At 40.5% G+C, this 20,192-nt stretch overlaps 1 protein-coding gene across 7 annotated transcripts in view; it reads left to right on the top strand.

The window, feature by feature from the left end:
* The window catches only part of LOC139336735 (unconventional myosin-XVIIIa-like), a 166,937-nt gene that overhangs the window by 59,730 nt on the left and 87,015 nt on the right, over window positions 1–20,192 (top strand). For all 7 annotated transcript variants that reach the window (XM_070970932.1, XM_070970934.1, XM_070970933.1 and 4 more), the window contains 5 exons: window positions 101–245; window positions 7,100–7,270; window positions 8,380–8,470; window positions 10,861–11,053; window positions 12,873–12,959. In XM_070970932.1, coding sequence (XP_070827033.1) covers window positions 101–245; window positions 7,100–7,270; window positions 8,380–8,470; window positions 10,861–11,053; window positions 12,873–12,959 — 687 coding nt within the window. The remainder of the gene's footprint in view (window positions 1–100; window positions 246–7,099; window positions 7,271–8,379; window positions 8,471–10,860; window positions 11,054–12,872; window positions 12,960–20,192) is intronic.

The raw sequence follows: 20,192 nt of genomic DNA on the forward strand, positions 1-20,192 counted from the left end.
TTATTTATTTTTCTGAGTCCTGTATTATAGCCCGACTGATACAGGATAACATACATTACAATCTATCTGCAGTGAGTTAATATTATAATGTCTCCTCCAGCCTGAGGACAAGCAGCGAGCGTTGCAGCAGTTCACCAAGCTGCAGGCAGCCATGAAGGTGCTGGGCATCTCTGGTGAAGAGCAGAAGGCCCTGTGGCTCATTTTGGGAGCAATTTATCACTTGGGGGCAGCAGGAGCCACTAAAGGTAGGAACTTTCAATGGAATGCAGCAAATCTTGGATGCATCACATCTGCTGGTTGTTACATGATGAGAGGATAGACACCGATTTGGGAATTTGTCCCACAGCAGCACTGTGGCATTTACTGCCTTGCAGAGGTGTAGAGACATTTTAGAAGGTGAGAGGTCAAACCAGAAACAGACTCATTGAAGTGGGACCAAACATAGCCGGACAGGAACACAAAAATTCTTATGCAGAAATATTTCCTCCACAGATTTGATGAGCAAGGTCAAGGTTAAGGTCCTTAAGTGGACCTGAAGGCCAGGTGGACCAGCTCTCCTCTCCACATGACACAGTTTTGCTGTGTATGTTCTAATCTAGGAATGACAAATAAGCCCATGGCATACAATCTCCAAAACGCTTAGCTCATTCCCTTTGCAAAACTGACAACTAAGGGTTTGGAATCAGATTTTGGTTTATCGAGTGTGAATAAAGACTACTGCATGTCTTTAACAAAATAAACCAAAGTCATCTCTATGTTTCTCTGAAACATATTGCAGAAGCAGTGGCAAACCTTACCTCCTGTTTTCATCCTTCGTATTGGTCTGTTTTCAGTATGACTTGAGGACTGTGATGTCACTCACTGTATCCCCTTTCATTAAATTACCCAGTGTGGCATTTTCCACAGAAGGAAGATGCTGGTGATGCGTGCTCACTTCACCATTTATTAAGTATGTCAGGGAAAAATGTCAGACTCTAGCTTTGTGCAGAGGAGCATTAGATTTTAAAGTTTAAATTGTTAAGTGCTTGCCAGAATTAAAAATTGAGGCAGATAAGTAAATACTGTTCATGGAGTCATGTGGATGCCATAATAGCATCCACATGACATGATATGAATAAACATGGCTCTGACACTGTCTACAACAACTGGACATTACAGGCTTCACAAGTAGTTTTATACAAAGTGTGCAGTGCAAAGTCTACATGGAACAGTGGAAACACAAGAAAAGCAGGACTTTTGACTTGCTGCCTTAATATAATACTCTTTTACATTGTACCTTAGCACTTTTTAAGTCACCTGTGTTTTGATTGGTGCTGAAAGTTACTTTTTACTCTTCCTTCCTTTTCTCATATCTGTTTTTTTGAACAATTGTTTTTTATTTTAATTTTTTAAATTTTATCTAGCAAAGTGTCTCCGTCCTGCCAACTATGTCTTCATTTCCATCACCTCATTACTTCAGCATTAATGACAACATGGCCCTGCTGAAATTACCATAAACTGTACAGAATTAAATGCAAATCCTTTTTGCTGGATTTGACTTTCTACCAAGTGCCACTAGGTGTCAGGCTTGACATTTGAAGGCACACACTCTCGGTTGGCAGTATGCTGACTGCAACAGCAGCTAGGATTACGTGGCTTTTGGATTAGATGCTGTTTAACCCCACACTGATTTCTCACATTGAAGTGTAGAGACTGCTGGTCAGTTTTAAAGGGTCACCCAAATTCCAAAAAAACATTATGTTTTTAAATAAAAGTAGAATGCAATCAGAAACACATACACAAAAGTATGTGGACAGGATTGCTAATATGCTTCTGGCTGTATAGTGTATCTGCATAGCTATATTCCATTACAAGTAAGTGAGAAATGTTCATTTGTAATTTGGGTGAACCAAGCCATAAGGATTCTTTTTGCTTTTGCTGGTGTGCAAAACATGATTCCACTAAATTCCAGTTAGCAGATAAATGGAGTCAGTTAAGGTCCTTAGTCAAGCAACATACATATACAGACCTCTGTCTACACTATGTGATTAGCCTAGTGCAGTCTACATGACTTTTGCTAATATTTGCCTGTACCTGACAGATTTTTGAGATCTGACACAAATTATCCTCAGATCACCAGAGAATCACAATTGGTCGTCCATTTTAAACAATTGCAAGATGTGTCTTGACTTCATTGTAATTTGTCTGATTTGACTGATTTGATTAAGCTTGAAAATTCAATCTTGATTATGGCCACACTAAAATAAATAGAAGAGCTTTTGCTGTGGGAAGTGGGAAGTGCATTTGGTCTTTTCCCTTAAGGTTAATGTTTCTTATAAGAATGTGTTCACTTTTTATGATGTTTGCTGAGGTGGGCCACCTCTACTATAAAACTCTGCAGGAAACTGCGGTATCTGATTAGAGCACATGAAATTGGGTGCAAGGAAAGACAAAGGTAGCAGACAAAGATACACGATGACATCTTGCATAGCTCTGTTGAATATCCGCTCTGGTTTCTCTCCAGCTACAATATTAAGCACACCTTGAGATCAGATGTGTAGTTTTTGCACCCCAGCAATATGATAACAATTTTGAAAGTCTTCAGTCTGCTCTGGCTGTTAACTAGAGGACATTATTCCAGTTGAGTCCATTGTCTTTTCTGGGGAAACTCCCTCGAGCACACCCTTTACCATCTCATTTACCACCCTCATATATATAATAGGGGCTTGTGGTTTCAAAAGTGACATGTCTAACCTCTTAGCTTGCTCTTCCAAAGTGTTGTTTAATGCTAATGTTTATATTTTCCTGTGACTGTGAATTAAAAAATTGATGAACTGTGCTATTTCTAACTGCCTCTCTTTACTTGCATGTTTGCATGCTGCGCCCTGTCAAATGCAGATGGAGATGAAGGTAATGGAAAAACAGTACACAAGTTGTTGACTGTTTTTCACTCAAAAAAACCCCAACTTTATTTCAGAGCCTCTCTTGTTTGTATTTTTCTCTCTTAATGTTTTTATCATTCCTCCCAGGCCTTAAGTCATTAGCATTTTTATTGTTTCTACTCCTCCACCCCCTCCTCTCCTCATCTCCTTCTCTCTTGTGTTCTCATGTTTTCCTCATGACGATTCTCCCCACTCCCCGTCTCACCCTTTTCTGTTCCCTGAGATGAAAATCACAGCGATCAGAAGTTGCTATCCCATTAAAATGCTTTCTCTGATGCCTCCCCTTGTCAGCCACAACAAAAGATTCTCCAAAGCAAAGTAAAGCTTGTTCATTTTCACTTCTATAGTAGTGTTTTGACTTTCTACCCTTACCCGGTGTATCTCTATGAAGTCTCTGCTTGGCTGGAGCTCCTGTTGATTCTTTGGCTCTGTGCATAAGCTTTTGATTGGCTGGCTGTGCAGACTGTCATCTTCATTCAACCTTTATTTTAAGTTGGAAAAACATTAAGGTTGAGACCTCATTTATAGTATAGCCAAGTATAGGAAAAAAATGACAAAAGATCCTAGACACCAAGAAACACAAGTAAGAAACTTGATGATGATGATGAAAGATGAAGATTAAAATGGAGATAAAAAGTAAAAATATAAAAAGACAGTCATTAATAACTACATTAATGAAGTAATAAAACCTTAAGAATAAATAAAGAAATCAAAATGTAAAACAAGGATCAAAACATGAACAGCTCAAAGTGAAATAAGGTTAAATTAAAAATTTTTATTGTCCTAAGGATAGAAGTTAGGTAAACTTTGTTCTGAATGTTGCAGGTGCAGGATGAGGAAAACTGGATTTCCTGTTCAGTTTTTACAGCTAGCACTTGCAATGTAATCTAGTCATTTTAACATGTTCGATAAGGGCCCACATTAAGTCAACAAAGAAGTAATCAAAGGGGGTAAAAAACAGTAAGCACCCTATAAATTAATAAAACCCTGTGTCTATCACACCTTATTGAGAGAAAGGGCCACACAACCTTAGCATTAAGCTCACAAGGATGAGTATTCTGTTTCTCACCAGTAATAAATCCAGTACAGAGTGATAATCAGCATCCAGTGGATTCAGTCACATCTGAAGCATGCATGTAGAAAATGTCACCATGATCCAACACTGATGGGAAGGTTGCCTCAATAAATGTCTTTCTACAATGCAGAGGAAAACAGGTTTTATTCCTGACCAGTCACATCACGTGATATTATTTGATAGGTTTACTTTTCATCGATCCAAATCCCCAAACCCCACTCCTTCAATATTTGTACCAGTCTTAGTACAGATGATGAGATTATCATTATCATTATATTTCCATTGATCTATCCATCCATCTATTTTCTATACCGCCTATCCCTTTTGGGGTTGTGGGGGGGCTGGAGCCTATCCCAGCTTCAACGGGCGAGAGGTGGGGTACACCCTGAGCCGGTCGCCAGCCGATTGCAGGGCAACATGCAAAGACAGACAAACCATTCACACTCACACTCACACTTAGGGGCATTTTAGAGTCACCAATTAACCTAATGAGCATGTTTTTGGTCTGTGGGAGGAAGCTGGAGTACCTGGAGAGAACCCACGCATGCACGGGAAGAACATGCAAGCTTCACACAGAAAGGCCCCGCCCGGGGATTGAACCTGCAACCTTCTTGCTGTGAGGCACGCGCACTACCTGCTTGCGCCACCGTGCCGCCCTCATTATATTTCTCCATAGTCACTTACAGATATGAAGAATGAACAGAACAGGCTCTCGGAGTGAGCCTCATCGGACACCTTTTGCAATTTTCACAAATTTAAGATTTAAGATTTCCAATTATTCAGTGTGTGGCCAACACTGAAACCATATATGAACAATTTCATCAAACCTGATATTAAGACACCTTTTTAAAAGCAAAGTATCATCATTAGTATCATATTCCTTTAAAAAGTAAATAAAAAGGAGTTGCACAATGTTTTTTTCCTGTCAAAAGCCAAGATAATGTCATGTAAAATGAGAGTGGCAACGGTAGGAGTGCTTTGCTTTTCTCTAGAAGCTGTTTGCTATATGCTTATAATAGAATGAGAAAAAAAGGATCCTTGGTAAGATAAGATAAACTTTACAGATCCCACTGGGAAATTTTGTTGTTACATGCAGCAAAAATAAAAAGGAGATGTAGAAAAAGAACAAATAGACAATAAAAAGGATGCAAATTAAACTCAGATCTATCTATCTATCTATCTATCTATCTATCTATCTATCTATCTATCTATCTATCTATCTATCTATCTATCTATCTATCTATCTATCTATCTATCTATCTATCTATCTATGCATTACATTAAAAAAAAAAGTATGAAAGTAATATTTCCTTGAGAAGGATCCTAGGACATGGTAGAAAATATAAACAGTAAAAAAGATCTAAGTAAAAAGATATAAATATGTAATATTGCTCAAGATAGTTACACATATGTCATGGATATTAGCAAATGTTAACATAAATAGTTAAAAAAGAAGGCTTGTGATGTTGTGATGTGAAACAACATCAACACAGTGCTACTCTAAACTAAATGATACTGGAGTTAAACAGTCTGACAACAGCTGAAGGACCTGTGGTAGTGTTCCTTGTTAAACAGTGGATGCAGCAGTCTGTTGCTGAAGGAGCTGCTTAAGGCCCCCGCAGTCTCATGCACGGGGTACTTGATGGTGTCCAGAGGGTTGTCCAGGACAGAGCCAGCTCTCCTGACCAGTTTCTTCAGTCTTTCTCAGTCTCCCTCAGAGCTTCCACAGCCCCAGCAGACCAATGCATCCTTCTAGTACAGGACATCTGTGTAGTTGGTCCAGTCCAGTTTGTGGCTGAGGTGTTCACCATTGTAGTCTGTGGCACCTTCTTGTGGAAGTCTATCACCATCTCCTCTTGCTGGTGATAATGTGCAGCCCAGTTTGATTTTCTAACTTTTCAAATGGTTGCACCAGCTAAAACAGTTTCATTGTTGGCTTTAGTTAAATCTTACACCTACACCCCTTAGTAGGTGTGCTCTGTGAAATTGCAGTCAGCATGCTGCACCATTTTGAAAGGTGGGATAAATTGAGAGATTGAAGAAGAGCCAATTATGCTGGCTGTTTTGCATCAGTTTGTGATAATACCCAAACTAGTCCTTTAATATTACACAAAGTAACTTCAGCATAGCATTCCACTATGTTATGGGGTTAGTAAAGTTGGTGATTTTAGAAACGAACATTTGCATTGCCAAGTAAATATATAGGATTGAATAACTTTCAGTTTCTTAAGTTTGCCATTGTAGGCTATTTGTTTGTTATAATATTACCTTTTCATCTGCCCAATAATGGGTACTATCATAATATGTTGTAGTAGTAGTAGTAGTATGTCACTATTTTATTATATATTAGCTGTAGATTAAGGTTGTAAGTTATTCACCTAATCATAATACTGTGTCCTATTCAACTTACCTTTTGTTGTTGTTTAATGAACGTTAACTATTTTTGGACGTTGGCATTCAAAGATGGTAGGGCATGAGAGACAACACTGTAATTAACACTGTATTAAAAATAGTACATAGTCCATATGAAACGAAATTGGCATTTTTTGCGACAGTATTTTTGGCCACATTAGTTGTGATGAACCTTGCATCTCTGTGGTGCAACCATACATTGACACAACTTTAGAATCAAACCAACTAGTTTTAACATATCACTTAGTGTGGACTCTGCACCCAAACTTAAAGGTGTTTTGCAAATTGGGCAAAAACACAACTCATGTTTCTGATTTTTTTCAAAAATGGTGCCATTCTCACAACAGCAGGTGACCCATGTGTCAATGAAATCCGCACCAACCAGTTGCACTTACAAACTTTTACAAACAACAATGTAAGTAGGCCTAACTTTAACAGGAGAGTTTGCACCACAGACAGCGCATTTACAACGTCAGAACAGAGAAACACAGAGAAAAACAAAATTGCCGTGCAGCTGTACAGAAACTACAGATAGATTTTCTGATGTGTCTCAATTTAAACACCCTAGTTTGTACCCCATTCATCCTCCACTCTGTTTTCCTTCTATACCTGTCATCTTCATTACCTTTCTTCCTCAGGTCCTTGTTGCACATCTTTTTGTGTTTCAAACACATTTTTACTTTCTTTTTAGCGGGACGTAGGCAGTTTGCCCGTCATGAATGGGCCCAGAAGGCAGCCTACCTACTGGGCTGTACCTTGGAGGAGCTGTCCTCTTCTATCTTTAAGCACCAGGCCAAAGGACTGCAGCACTCCACCTCATTCAGAGGAGGATCAGATGAGGCCAGCCAAGGCGACAACTCAGGTGAAAACCCAAACTGCAGAGTCTGGGATCTCCTTTGTAAGATCATGTGCATGGTTTGGACTGTGTATGTATTGAGGAAGCGTATCAGATGTTGGCCATGGCACCCCAGCAACAGAACTGTACCAGTGGAAACACTGTGTCAGTCATGGCACAGCCCTACCCCTGATATGATGGACAGTTTAGAGAAGTGTTCTTTGAGATCCAAGTATGAATTAAACAGATTGTGACAACTTGCAAATCCTTTGTGACATACACTCAATTGAAAATAGTACAAAGATTTATTTAATGTTAAACCTCATCAGCTTCATTGATTTTTGCAAATGTATGCATATTCTGAATTTCATGCAGCAACACATTTCAAACAAAATGGGACAGCAGCAACAAAAGTCTGGGAAAGTTGTGAGTGCTCCAAAAACCCCTGTTTGGATCATTCCACAGGTAATCGGGTTCATTGGTAACAGGTGATAGTATCATGATTGGGTATGAAAGGAGCGTCCTCAAAAGGGTCAGTCATTCACAAGCGAGGATGGAGCGAGGTGATCGTATAAAGGATGTGACTACATGGCCTTGGGAACACTTTATAAAACTGCTGTCTGTAAGCACAATTTGCTGATCATTGCATTCTGTTTTTAATTACATTTTACACATCATCCCAAATGTTTTGGAATCAGGGTTGTATTTACTGTACAGTAGGTAAATACTGAATTCATTGTAGTGTATTTGCCCTGATTAAAAGCATTGGCTAATATTCAGATGTAAGCAAACCTCTGAAAATGCAACCAAACATTTGTTGCCAGCTTTTGGTCATTGATAGTTTCCTGTACTCAGACACATTTCGATAATTACCCAGTGAGAACTGAGTTGGATAGTCATCCTTAATACGTTTCAAATGCTGTCTCAAAGACTTCAGTGCTTGGAAGACAACACTGTCCTCATGTTTTGTTTGAAATAAACAGATTAAATTTTAAAACACTTGTACTGGCCCTGAAAAATGCATATTAGCTGTAGACTGGGGCTCTTTGATTGAAGTGATGTGATTTGAAGGTGATTTCACAGTCTTCATCTTGTTCTTTTTGGCTCTGACTCTGATCTGTTTGTTTGTTGCTCAGGCTCTAAGGTCACAGCTCTGGAGTGTTTGGAGGCCATGGCATCAGGACTCTACTCGGAGCTCTTCACTCTTGTCATTTCCCTCATTAACAGGTTAGACCATATATTTAACTCTAAACATGTTTCTATATTGTTTTGATCCTGTTGGGAGGCATCATGGATTTTTTTTTCCTTTTAGCTTTCTTTCCCTGTTACCTCCCTCTCTCTGTTTATCTTTTTTTTCCAGTATTCATTTCCCCCCTTTCCTGTCCTAATTTTCCTCCACCCCTTCTGTCATGCATTCATTCATTTCAGTCCCAAGTTTTCTTAAATGGCCATTTCACTCCTTTCAACTGATATATAACTCATATTTTAACTCCTTTTCATACACTTGTAAACTGTTTTCAGTGCTTGGACTTCAGATGATAGTATAACTGCTTTCAGTGCCTCAGCAAATGGACACCTCAACTATTTTTTGTACATTCAAACTCATTCGAGTGCTTAGGCTTCACATGATACGAATGCTGACTCAGCAAGCAGTCAAACTATTCTTTGAACATTGATTCTTCTGCATGTTTTTCAGTCGACAACTGCTTCCCCATACAAATGTCAAACTGTCAAGTAAAGTTAAATATTAAGCTTTTTTTTTTTTTTTTACACAATGGAACTGAGTGGAAGAAATCTTCAAACTGAAAGGGAATCTTCAAATTCTCTTCAATCTACTCCACTTAGAAGTTGTAGTAGTTGTAGTTCTGCATTCATTGAAGCTTTCAAACAGGTGACACAACTTTAAAAAATTCAATTCAAAAATATTCAATACAACTAATAGATTTGGTGTGTTGTTTGAGAAGTGTGTCATCACTGGTTGTGCCAAACCAACATACAGAAACAAATCTTTTGGCTGAAATAGGATTCAACTCTTGAGCCAAAAAAAAGAAAACCAAAAAAATACAAAGAAAAAAATAATTTCAAACCCTTAGCTGTTTTAGGCCCCACATACAGCAACCCATGGTTGATTGGAGGATTGACTACACCTGCAGCGGTTTCTGATTGGTGTATTACTAGAGCTTTATTAGAGCTTCACAACAGTTCAGACTTCTCTCTCCTCTTTAACTGGAAATAATTTCAGCCTACGTTTACACGTAGCAGGGTATTTTGGAAAACGGATATTTTAGCCCCTCCGTTTTCAAAAATAACATCGTGCACACAACATCGTTTTCAAAAATGTTGTCGTTTACATGAACCGCCGTAGAGTGCCACCATAACTATGCCAAACCTATGGGCACGAGTGTAAACATAGGTCGCTCACACGGCGTGAAGTATTTTCAGTCGCATGTTGTGATGTTTCGGAACATAAAACGCTGTTTAACCCTTTTTACACTCCAAGACATAACCAGTGTTGCTAGGAGGCTGCTGAACCCAGTTCCGTTGCCCCCAGTGTTCCAAGCCACTGGTCCAAGCAGCGAACAGGGCAACTAGCTGCACAGCAGCTAACAGCTGTTGTATCGTTGAACTTTAATAAGGCTCCCAGGCGGCTGTGGCTCAGGGGGGAGAGCGGTCGTCCACCACTCAGGAGGTCAGTGGTTCGATCCCTGGCCTCAGCAGTCCACATGCGGAAGTATCCTTGGGCAAGATACTGAACCCCCCAAAAAACTGCTCCCAATGCTGTGTCATTGGTGTGTGAGTTCATTTGTACGTCGCTTTGGATAAAAGCGTCTGCCAAATGACTAATTGTACTTTTTTTTCCTGCTGTGTATGGTATACACACAGCATGTAGCTCTGTAGTGTCTAAATCTTCCTTTTAGGGAGAACCTTTTATTCTGGTGTCTTTGCCATAAACAATTAGTCTTAGCAGTGTTGCACAGGTGGCTGTAAAATAAATGTCCCATTTTGTCTTGTCTGCAGTTCATTTCAAATTGTACAGATGTTTCATTTGCCTTTGTGTCATATGCTCTGCTGCAGTAACATCAGTTCTAACTGTGAAAGTTGCAGACATATGTTTCCAGTCTTCCAGTCTGTGTTTTTTAGGAAAGTCTTCAAGAGCTACGTTCTCAGGAATACTGAATATTGTTTTTATATATTTTTTTACATGATCAGCAGTTTATTAAACAATTAAGAATGACTAAGTCTGCATGTACATATTGATTTTGATATTGATGACATTTTTACTTATAATTCTGTTTGCACTGGACATTTGGACATTTGTGGAATATGCTGGAATTTGTGAATTTCCCTTGGGGATGAATAAAGAATCTATCTATCTATCTATCTATCTATCTATCTATCTATCTATCTATCTATCTATCTATCTATCTATCTATCTATCTATCTATCTATCTATCTATCTATCTATCTATCTATCTATCTATCTATCTATCTATCTATCTATCTTTACAGTGTACAATCCTTGTGTGAATGTATACTGGACAGTCTCATTCATTTAAACTGACAAGGTAAAATTTTACCATATCACTAATGCTTCTAGATATTTTTCTGTCATTCAGGGCTCTGAAGTCCAGTCAGCACTCTCTGTGCTCCCTGTTGATCGTGGACACTCCAGGTTTCCAGAACCCTCGGCTGGCTCAGCAACAACGGGGGGCCACATTTGAGGAGCTCTGCCACAACTACACCCAGGAGAGGCTGCAGACCCTGTTCCATGAGCGCACCTTTGTCCAGGAGCTGGAGAGATACAAGGAGGTGCTCCTGGCCCTACAGAGCGCAACGCTAAGCACTGGCATAGACAGAACATTCACATATTAACGCATTAGCTTTTTTCTTTCCTGAAATTCTACAATAACAGAAAATATCCTGAGTCAGACATACCTTTTGAAATAGTTGGTTTCTTCAAATTCCAAAAAAATTACAGATTTTCTTTGCATGAACTTGCTATTCATACTTTAGAAGCCTGGCTAGCCTGTAATGCAGTGGAGGCCAGACATGAATTGGTGCTGACAGTGTTGAAAACGTAGATTTTGTTATGCACTATTACTTTTACTGGAAATGGTTCTGGTGAAAACCGCTCACATTCAGGTCTGGGCATTGGATAGATACCACGAGAGGTAACTAATAAAATATGTATGAACAAGTGATGTATATTCAAGCAGTATAGCATCATGACCTGCTTATATACACAGAAATCCTCTCTTGAATATTCACATATTCAGAAATTGATGATGTCCTGACTTGAACTACTGTAGAACACACACAGCCCAATCCAACTTTTAGTCTTAGAAATGCCCATTTTTTCCAGTTCACCCTCATTAGCAGTAGTGCTCTGCAAATTCAAATAAGAAAATCTTCAGAATCAAACAAATGCACACTCACACAACCCAATCTAAAGTCTAATAATGGCTCGTTGCATTGTAAAACTGAATAGCTGCAGTTAGTGTATGTCTTCCAGTGCTTTTCACCTCCCTTGGACTTTTCCACATTTTGCAGTGTTACAACCTGGAATTCAGGCTGACTTTACTGGGCTCTTTTACCATTTGATTATCAAAACATGCATAGTGCTTTGAAAATGCAAAATACTTTCATGTCGTGACAAACAGTAATTAAGATAAAACAGCAGTCCCCCCCCCCCAAGTTAACTCGATGAAATTACAGCAGCAAGTCTTTTGCTGTATGTCTCTACCAGCTCTGCATTTAGAGACTACAATTTTTGCCCCATCTTCTTATCGAAATAGCTCAAGCTCAGTCTGATTCGACTGTCTTTGAAGAGCAATTTTCATGTTTCACCATGTATTCACAATCACATTGAGATCTGGGCTTTGACTTGGCCATTTTAGAGATGATAATTCTTTGCTTTAAAGCATTCCAATGTAGCTCTGGTTTTATGCTTACAATGATTGTCCTGCTGGAAGGTGAACCTCCGTCCCAGTCTCAAGTGTCTCACAGACTGAAACACATTTTCTCTGCATTTAGCTACATCCATACCACTGGCCTCTTGGTTGCTTTTCTGATTAGTGCTCTCGTTGCCCGATCTGTCAGTTTAGGAGGACAGTCTGCTTTGATCTAGATTTGCTGTTGTACCACATTCTCTTCATTTTCTAATGATGGATTTATTGGTGCTCTGTGAGACACCCAATACTTGGGATCTTTTTTTTTTTTTTTTTTTTTTTTTACAACACTGCTTTGTGCTCTACAACTTTATCCCTGACCTGTTCTGTCAAGTCATTGGTCTTCATGATGCTGTATGTGAGGTAACGTTATCAAGTGAACTCCCAGCAAAGCAGGTGAATACATATGCACTTAACACTTTTCAGATTTTATTTTTCAAGTCAAAAACCCTATAAATTTCCCTTCCCACTTCTCAGTTATGGAGTATTTATCTTGGTCCATTGCATACAGGCCTAGTAAAATCCATTCATTAATTACTTTGCTGTTGTAACATGACAAAATGTGGAAAAGTCCAAGTGGGATGAATACTTATGCAAGGCACTGTATTAATCATCTCATCATCTGCTGATAAATCTCCTGTAGGTTACTAACCTAAGCCTTTATCCCCTCATGCTTTCAGGAAAACATAGAACTTGTTTTAGATGACATAGAGTCCAGTACTTCACTGTCTGTAGCAGCTATTGACCAAGCCTCAACCCAAGCTCTGGTAAGCACAAGAAACCTCACTACACCATCTCTGTGCATGTGATGTCATTGTGTTCTGCTCATACCTCAAACCTGTCACGAGAAATGTGTGTGAAATGTGTTTCCCTTCTTCGCCGCTGGCAACTGCAGATAGTTGTAATGTTTAAGGCTATCTTAGCAAAACAACTGGCATCATTGTGTCTGAAAGCCATTTGATAACTCACATTGTTCAAATTCATTAGTGGACAGGGAGCAGTGTCAGTCTGAAAATACTCAAACTTTACATTCAGCTGATTCATGTTTCCATATCAATTATTCCACACTATGATGGATCAACCTGGCCTAAACTGTTCTTGACATTGTTTAATTTCTTAATGAGCAGGATTATGGAATTAGTAAAGAAGCATCATATTATACAGTACACAGATGTACAATTCAAACGTGCTTAGCGCAGTTGTTCAAAATATTGAAAACGAAAAATATTGACGTTTGAAAATGCTCAATTTATTGCCTATTGACAAAAGTCAGTGTACTCCTTAGTATAAAACTGCCAAAATAGTAATTAAGTGGACTTTTCATTTTTATTTTGCAGCAAAATGTTCTGATTTTGGTTTCTAATGAAAATTAAATGCAATTTGGATGGTCATTTTTATAATGGCAGAGTTCAAAATAATTGGCCTTTACAAACTTCACAACAGAGGCCAATGAGAATTTTACTATTTAATTTTAAGCAGCTTTATTTTAAATCAAAATATGTTTCTTTTTTCTATGAAGTACACTACAATCCAGTTGAAGTACACCGAATAGATAAGCTTTTAACAAGCTCTCTCTTCTCTAAAGTGATGAGCTCATTCAGATTATCTTCATTTGTGGCTGTGGCTCAGGTGGTAGAGCAGGTTTCCACTAATTAGAATGTGCTCTGAATGGTCAGGAAGATGAGAAAAAGGCTATAAAGGCAGTCCGTTTACCATTTGCACGTCCAACAAGTGGTATTTTCTGTTCTTTATAACTCATGATATTTTGTCAATATAAACTTTTGCCCTTAAATAGAGACTAAAGCAGAATGATCATTTATATGCTATGCCAGGTCTGTTGGGTTGGGATGGCAGGTTAATGAGGGGCACGCATTTTAGTCATTTTGCCACCAAGAGAGATGGTGCCCCCCCCCCCCCCCCATAAAATCATCTACTGATGACAATTAATGATGTTCTTAAACCAAACTAAACCTAATCCTTAATCAAAGCGGTGGTGAGTTATGATTGTTCCCTGATATTAACCAGATAATTCTTCCTTAGTTTACCTAATCTAATCAAGTAGTTGTTTCTAACGAAGCAGATTTTATGCCAAACCAAACTTAAAGGTTGTGGTGGCAGTTCAGTCATAAGGTTTGGTTATTTTTAAGCCATGCTAGCAGCATGACTTAAAACTAACCACAATATTTCTTACTGTACATCATTGTCATCATTTCCCCCCACAGTATTGCTTTCATTTTTCATGCAGTACTCTTGAATAAGACACTTAAGTTAAGCACTTTAATGGCAAAAATGGCAAAATAAATCTATTGTATCAGAAGTAGTATCAGTAATTAGAAGCATGTTTCTTTTAGCCTTCTCACTTGCTCATTCTCTAAATTCGAACATTTATTTTATGTTAGCTAAAAATAGAAAACCCCAGCATATTTTCATGATGATGTGATAATAACAAGCACTTCAACTAAAAGGTCATACACACAGGTCACAGGTCAAAGTAAAATGTACACCACAGCCATCTGATGGCAGTAAATCTATTTCACTTGTAGTTTTACTTTAGTTTCCATAATCACTGCTCCTCCTGGTGGATAGATAAAGCATGGTAAACTGGTTTCCACATGTGCTGCTCAGGGCTGTTATGAGTCAGGGCTGCGTTCACCATGTCATTGGGGGGGGATCTCATTATTGCCAAGGATCCAACCGGGATCTGCTACGGATTCACACGGGCCTCATCACAGACCAGCCAGCAATTCTAGATGGCTTCATCTGTAGCAGCAAAACTCCCGTCAACCTCAGCTGTACCATATATTTCGTGCTAATTAGGTTCTCTGAACTTAGTCAAGGAGCTTTTGTGATTAAGCATATCTCAGAGCAGCTCTGTAGCAGGGACATTGAGCTTCTTGCAGTCAGCGTTCAGCCGTATTACATTCCTCGGGAGTTCGTACATGTTATTGTACTGACTGTGTACATCCCCCCATCGGCTGATGCTGCTGCTGCCTGTGAGTACATAAACAGCACATTGTCCACACTGCAGACAAGACACCCACAGGCCCTCTTTCTCATCTCTGGGGACTTCAATCACGCCTCTCTCTCTGCCACTCTCCCCAACTTCACACAGTATGTAAACTACCACACAAGAGACAATGAAACTCTGAACCTTCTGTATGCTAATGTCAGGGACGCATACACCTCCACCCCCCTCCCCCCTCTCGGTTGCTCATGTGAGCAACTGAGGGACTGCTTTAACACCGCCGACTGGGACATACTGTGCAGCTCTCATGGGGAGGACATTGACAGTCTGACTCACTGCATCACGGACTATATCAACTTCTGTGTGGAAAACACTGTGCCATACAAGAGAGTACGGTGTTTTCCCAACAACAAGCCCTGGGTGACCCCTGAACTGAAGGCTCTGCTAAATGAGAAGAAGAGGGCCTTCATCTCAGGGGACAAGGAGGAGCTGCAGAGAGTACAGCGGGACCTGAAGTATAACATCAGGAGGTGTAAGAAAAACTACAGGGAGAAACTGGAGCAGCGCCTGGAGAAGAACAATGTCCGAGATGTGTGGAGAGGTCTGAAACATATCTCGCGCCATGGCAAAAGTGTGGATGGACAAGCCACCACTGGAGATCAGGCCTGGGCAAATTTGACTCTGCCGCCACTCCAACCCCCTCTCATTGGGGCCCCACTTCTTCACACCTCTCCAGGCCAGTCGTCTCCCCTCAGCTGCAGTCCTTAACACCTCAGCTCCCCTCAGACCCCTCTGCTCCAACCCCCACTGTCACCAAGTTCCACCCACCTTCACCACCTACAGCTCTGGACTACCCCCCACAGTCACCTGCCCCCCCCCCTCTATCACTATGGACCAGGTGAGGAGGGTGCTCAGGAAGACAAAGGCCAGGAAAGCCACAAGACCAGATGCCATCAGCTCCAGGGTGCTCAGGGAGTGTGCAGACCAGCTCAGTCAGGTGGCCATTTACTTGTTCAACCTGAGTCTCAGTCTGGAGAGAGTCCCGGCCCTGTGGAAGACCTCCTGCGTGGTGCCGGTTCCAAAAACAGCCCATCCCAGGGAACCAAGCCACTACAGACCTGTCGCCCTGACCTCCCACCTCATGAAGACCATGGAGAGGATCATCCTCAGCCACCTCCGCACCCAGGTGGTGAAAATGGAAGTGGCTGGTGTGGACCAACAGCTGGCTGCGTGGACCATCGACTACCTCACTGACAGACCGCAGTACGTGAGGTTATACAGCTGTGTGTCAGATGTGGTAGTCAGCAGCACGGGGGTCCCCCAGGGAACAGTGCTGTCACCGTTCCTTTTCGCCCTCTGCACCTCGGACTTCATGTACATCTCCACCCTCTGTCATCTGCAGAAATTCTCTGATGACAGTGCCATTGTTGGCTGTGTGTCAGAGGAGAATGAGCAGGAGTACAGGGGGGTCATCACGGACTTCGTGGACTGGTGTCAGAACCACCTGATCCTAAACACCGGCAAGACTGATTGGCCAGTTGAGGCCGAAAGATTTTTATTGATTTCCGAAAGAAACCTTCCCCTCACACAGATCCAGGGCTCGGACATTGAAATGGTGGGCTTATGTAAGTACCTGGATGTTCGCCTCAACAATAAACTGGACTGGACAGACAATACAAATACCCTGTATAGGAAGGGCCAGAGTTGCTTACACCTGGCTTACTATGGACTGTCTATGACACTGTGGTGGCCTCTGCAGTGTTTTATGCCATAGTATGCTGGGGAGGGGGCAGCACGGACAGAGACAGGAAGAGACTGAGCAAACTGGTTAAGAGAGCCAGCTCTGTCCTGGGCTGCCAAGCTGACATCCATCATGGACAACTCCTCCCACCCCCTGCACCACACTGTGAGGACCCTGAGCAGCTCCTTCAGCACAAGACTTTTACATCCCCAGTGGAGGAAGGACCTGTACTCAAATGCAAGTTGTACTAATAACCTCTGCTTTCATGTGCAATCTTCATTTTTAAATTAGTGTGTACATATTGTATATATTGTAAATTACCATAAGGTATATAACATTTGTGCAATATTTTTTATTCTTCTTCTTCTTATTTTTTTTTCTCTTCTTTTCCTATGACTTCTTGCACTCTGTCTTGTTACTGCTGTAACATGTGAATTTCCCCCATGGTGGGATAAATAAATTGAATAAATAAATCTTATCTTATGTTGATAAATTTCGTTGTAGGTACTAGCATTTACAAACAACATTGTCCTGCTGATAGAGCCAACAGATCAGAAAGCCTGTATCTGGGTGCCTTAAAAGACAATGAGAGAGTGTGTTTTGTTTTAGTTTGGAATTGCAACGTATTCAAACAGAATTTTAACACAAAAAAAGACATCTAAAAGACCCATAGACATGCAAACACACAATATCTCATTTGATACAGGTAGCAGTGGTAAACCTGTGACGTGATTTCTGACAGCAAATTTGCAGAATTTATCTACGTAAAGGATTCAGATTGCACCTTGCTGCTACAGATGCAGCAGCCTCGAAATTCCCCTCCAAGCCAGAGGCCATCCAGCTCCCAGCCGGCTCCCAGCTGGCTGCCAGCCAGCTACCAGTCCCCCCCTCCTCTTGGGGGTGTGCCCAGAATCCACTATAAACACGCCTCTTCATTCAATTGAACACATCTCAAGGGCAAAGATTTTTACTCCACTACATTCATCTGCTTTAGTAGGCTTATTTGTAGTTAGGCAGTCACAGTTACTCAACTATTTTACGTTGATTATTTAAATCAACTTAGAAAAATATTCTCGCACAAAGTCTTAAAAAAGTCATAAATGTGTGTTTCCATCAGCCTGTTTTAATGCATATTTTCAATTTGCAAACAGGAAATTCCTAAGTTTTTCTCGTACAATATACTGTATGAATTTTTTTGTGATTGTTGCGATCAAAAAAAACAAACTCGTGTAAAAAAGTTGTATATAATCACTTCCTATATGATAATAACCATACTTCACATTACAGAACCAGTCGAAAAGATTCAGTTCCCATCTTAAAAAAAAAACTAACAGTTTTAACTTGAGAATGAGAAGCATCAGCTCAAAATTACGAAATCGTGTGGCGGAGATTTGGCGCAGTTGGTAGAGCGTCCGCCCCATGTATGAAGCTCTCTGCAGCGGCTACGGGTTCGATTCCGTCCTTCAGCCCTTTGCTGCATGTTATCTTCTTCGAAAAAAAAAAAGTTACAAAATCATTCCTGAGTCATAAAAGTGATGTAGCTTTACAAAACAGCCTGTGACTCCAAGAATAAACAGGCTCCATCTGTTTACATAGAGTTTGCTTTTGATAATTATCAACGAAAATGATGACCTAATTTTACTTTACATGCACTGGAACAGAGACAGAGCTGCAGGAGCAGAGCGCGTCATCTGGAGATTCCAGGGCTCGCCTATGTTTTCCGCAACAGGCGTGCGGCTCTCGGCAAAAATAGACCAGGAAGCGGCCTGCAGACAGTCATATTAGTATTGGTTGAATATGCGCTAATTTTTGCGATCGCAAGATTTCCTGGTCAGACTGATAATATACATTTTGATGCATGAGGGAGGTGGGAAAGTTGGCTTATCCATAAATGTAATTAAGTGTAATGGAAACATTTAGTGAAGTCTATAAAGTAGCCAGCGACACAATATTAATATCTGTGGCACAAATTGATTTTTAATTACTGGGGGTACGCACTCCCCTCAGCCCTCCACCTATTTTACTGGCCATAGCGAGTCTGTGGGACAGTGGGGGCTGGGAGCCTGTTTGGCTGGCAACCATCCATTGAGTTAGAACAAAGGATACACTGTAATGCAAATAATGACTTTTCAGCCAACAACGCGGCCGGCTCGACACTACACATGCCGATGTGTCAGTGAAACTACAGGTTTACTCAGCTCTGAAATGTGCCGGGAGTTAATCGCTTCAAATGCACAAATGCAGTGAAGTTCACAAACCACCAACAGTTTATAGAATAGGATGGACTGTCTATCAGTGGCCATTAGAGCAGCTCTCTAATAATTAAAATAGATGTCACACTGTGCGGAAGAGCTTAATAAGTTAACAAGAGATTTGGCCACGACAGCTGAAACAATGAAACAATTGGATTTATACTTTATCCAAAATCGGGGTGAAATATTGCATGCCACGGATTAGATAGATACAAAAATCATCATCTGAGAAATACTCATGATACTGATTTCACTGGCCGTTATTGGCCGTTTTCATGTGTGTGTGTAAACTGATTGGCCAATAAAAACAAGTAGATTGGCCCATCTACATCGGCCCATTGGCCCTTTATGCCCCACAACATTGTTTTTTTTCATGGGTCTGATTGGCCCATTAGGATTATTCATGATTGAATGTAGGTGTCGTGCAGGGGATGAGGCTCGCTGGCTGCGGAGGGAGAGTTGATGTTGTAGTAAGAACCTGTCTGCCTGGTCTAACATGATGAAGTCATGTTGAACATTTCCGTTTCCCAAAAAAACATTTATTTGAGGTGCAGCGGCACAATATTAATATCAAACACGCGTGCACAACGCCTGACGTAAAAAATGCATTCTTGGTGCGCTTCTGAGCACTATGTTTACCCGCGACTATAACTTTTTTTAATAGTTACTGTTTATATTCATTGCGTGAACAGTCTGAAAAAAGAGACAGAGACACAGAGAGGAGGACACAGACAGTCACACAGACAGAGTGATGAAAACGAACGAAATCTGGAACCTTTCAGCTCAATGACATGACTTTGAAAGCACCAAGTGACTTGTTTTAACAAATTTCGTTAGATTAAAATATGTAGAACTGTAAAATATCACTTCCATGAGGCTGTTCAGTCAGACATTAACAGATCACAGGCTGAAATTGGCATTTCATCCTCCCGTCCCTCCCTCTTCAGCGCACTGTAAATGATTTCTGTCCAGTAATATACTGTACACACACATACAGGACTCTGCGTATTGCTGGTAACCGCATCAAATAGCGACCCGCAAA

Source organism: Chaetodon trifascialis, chromosome 9, assembly GCF_039877785.1.
Source record: "Chaetodon trifascialis isolate fChaTrf1 chromosome 9, fChaTrf1.hap1, whole genome shotgun sequence".
NCBI classification, from domain to species: Eukaryota; Metazoa; Chordata; class Actinopteri; order Chaetodontiformes; family Chaetodontidae; genus Chaetodon; species Chaetodon trifascialis.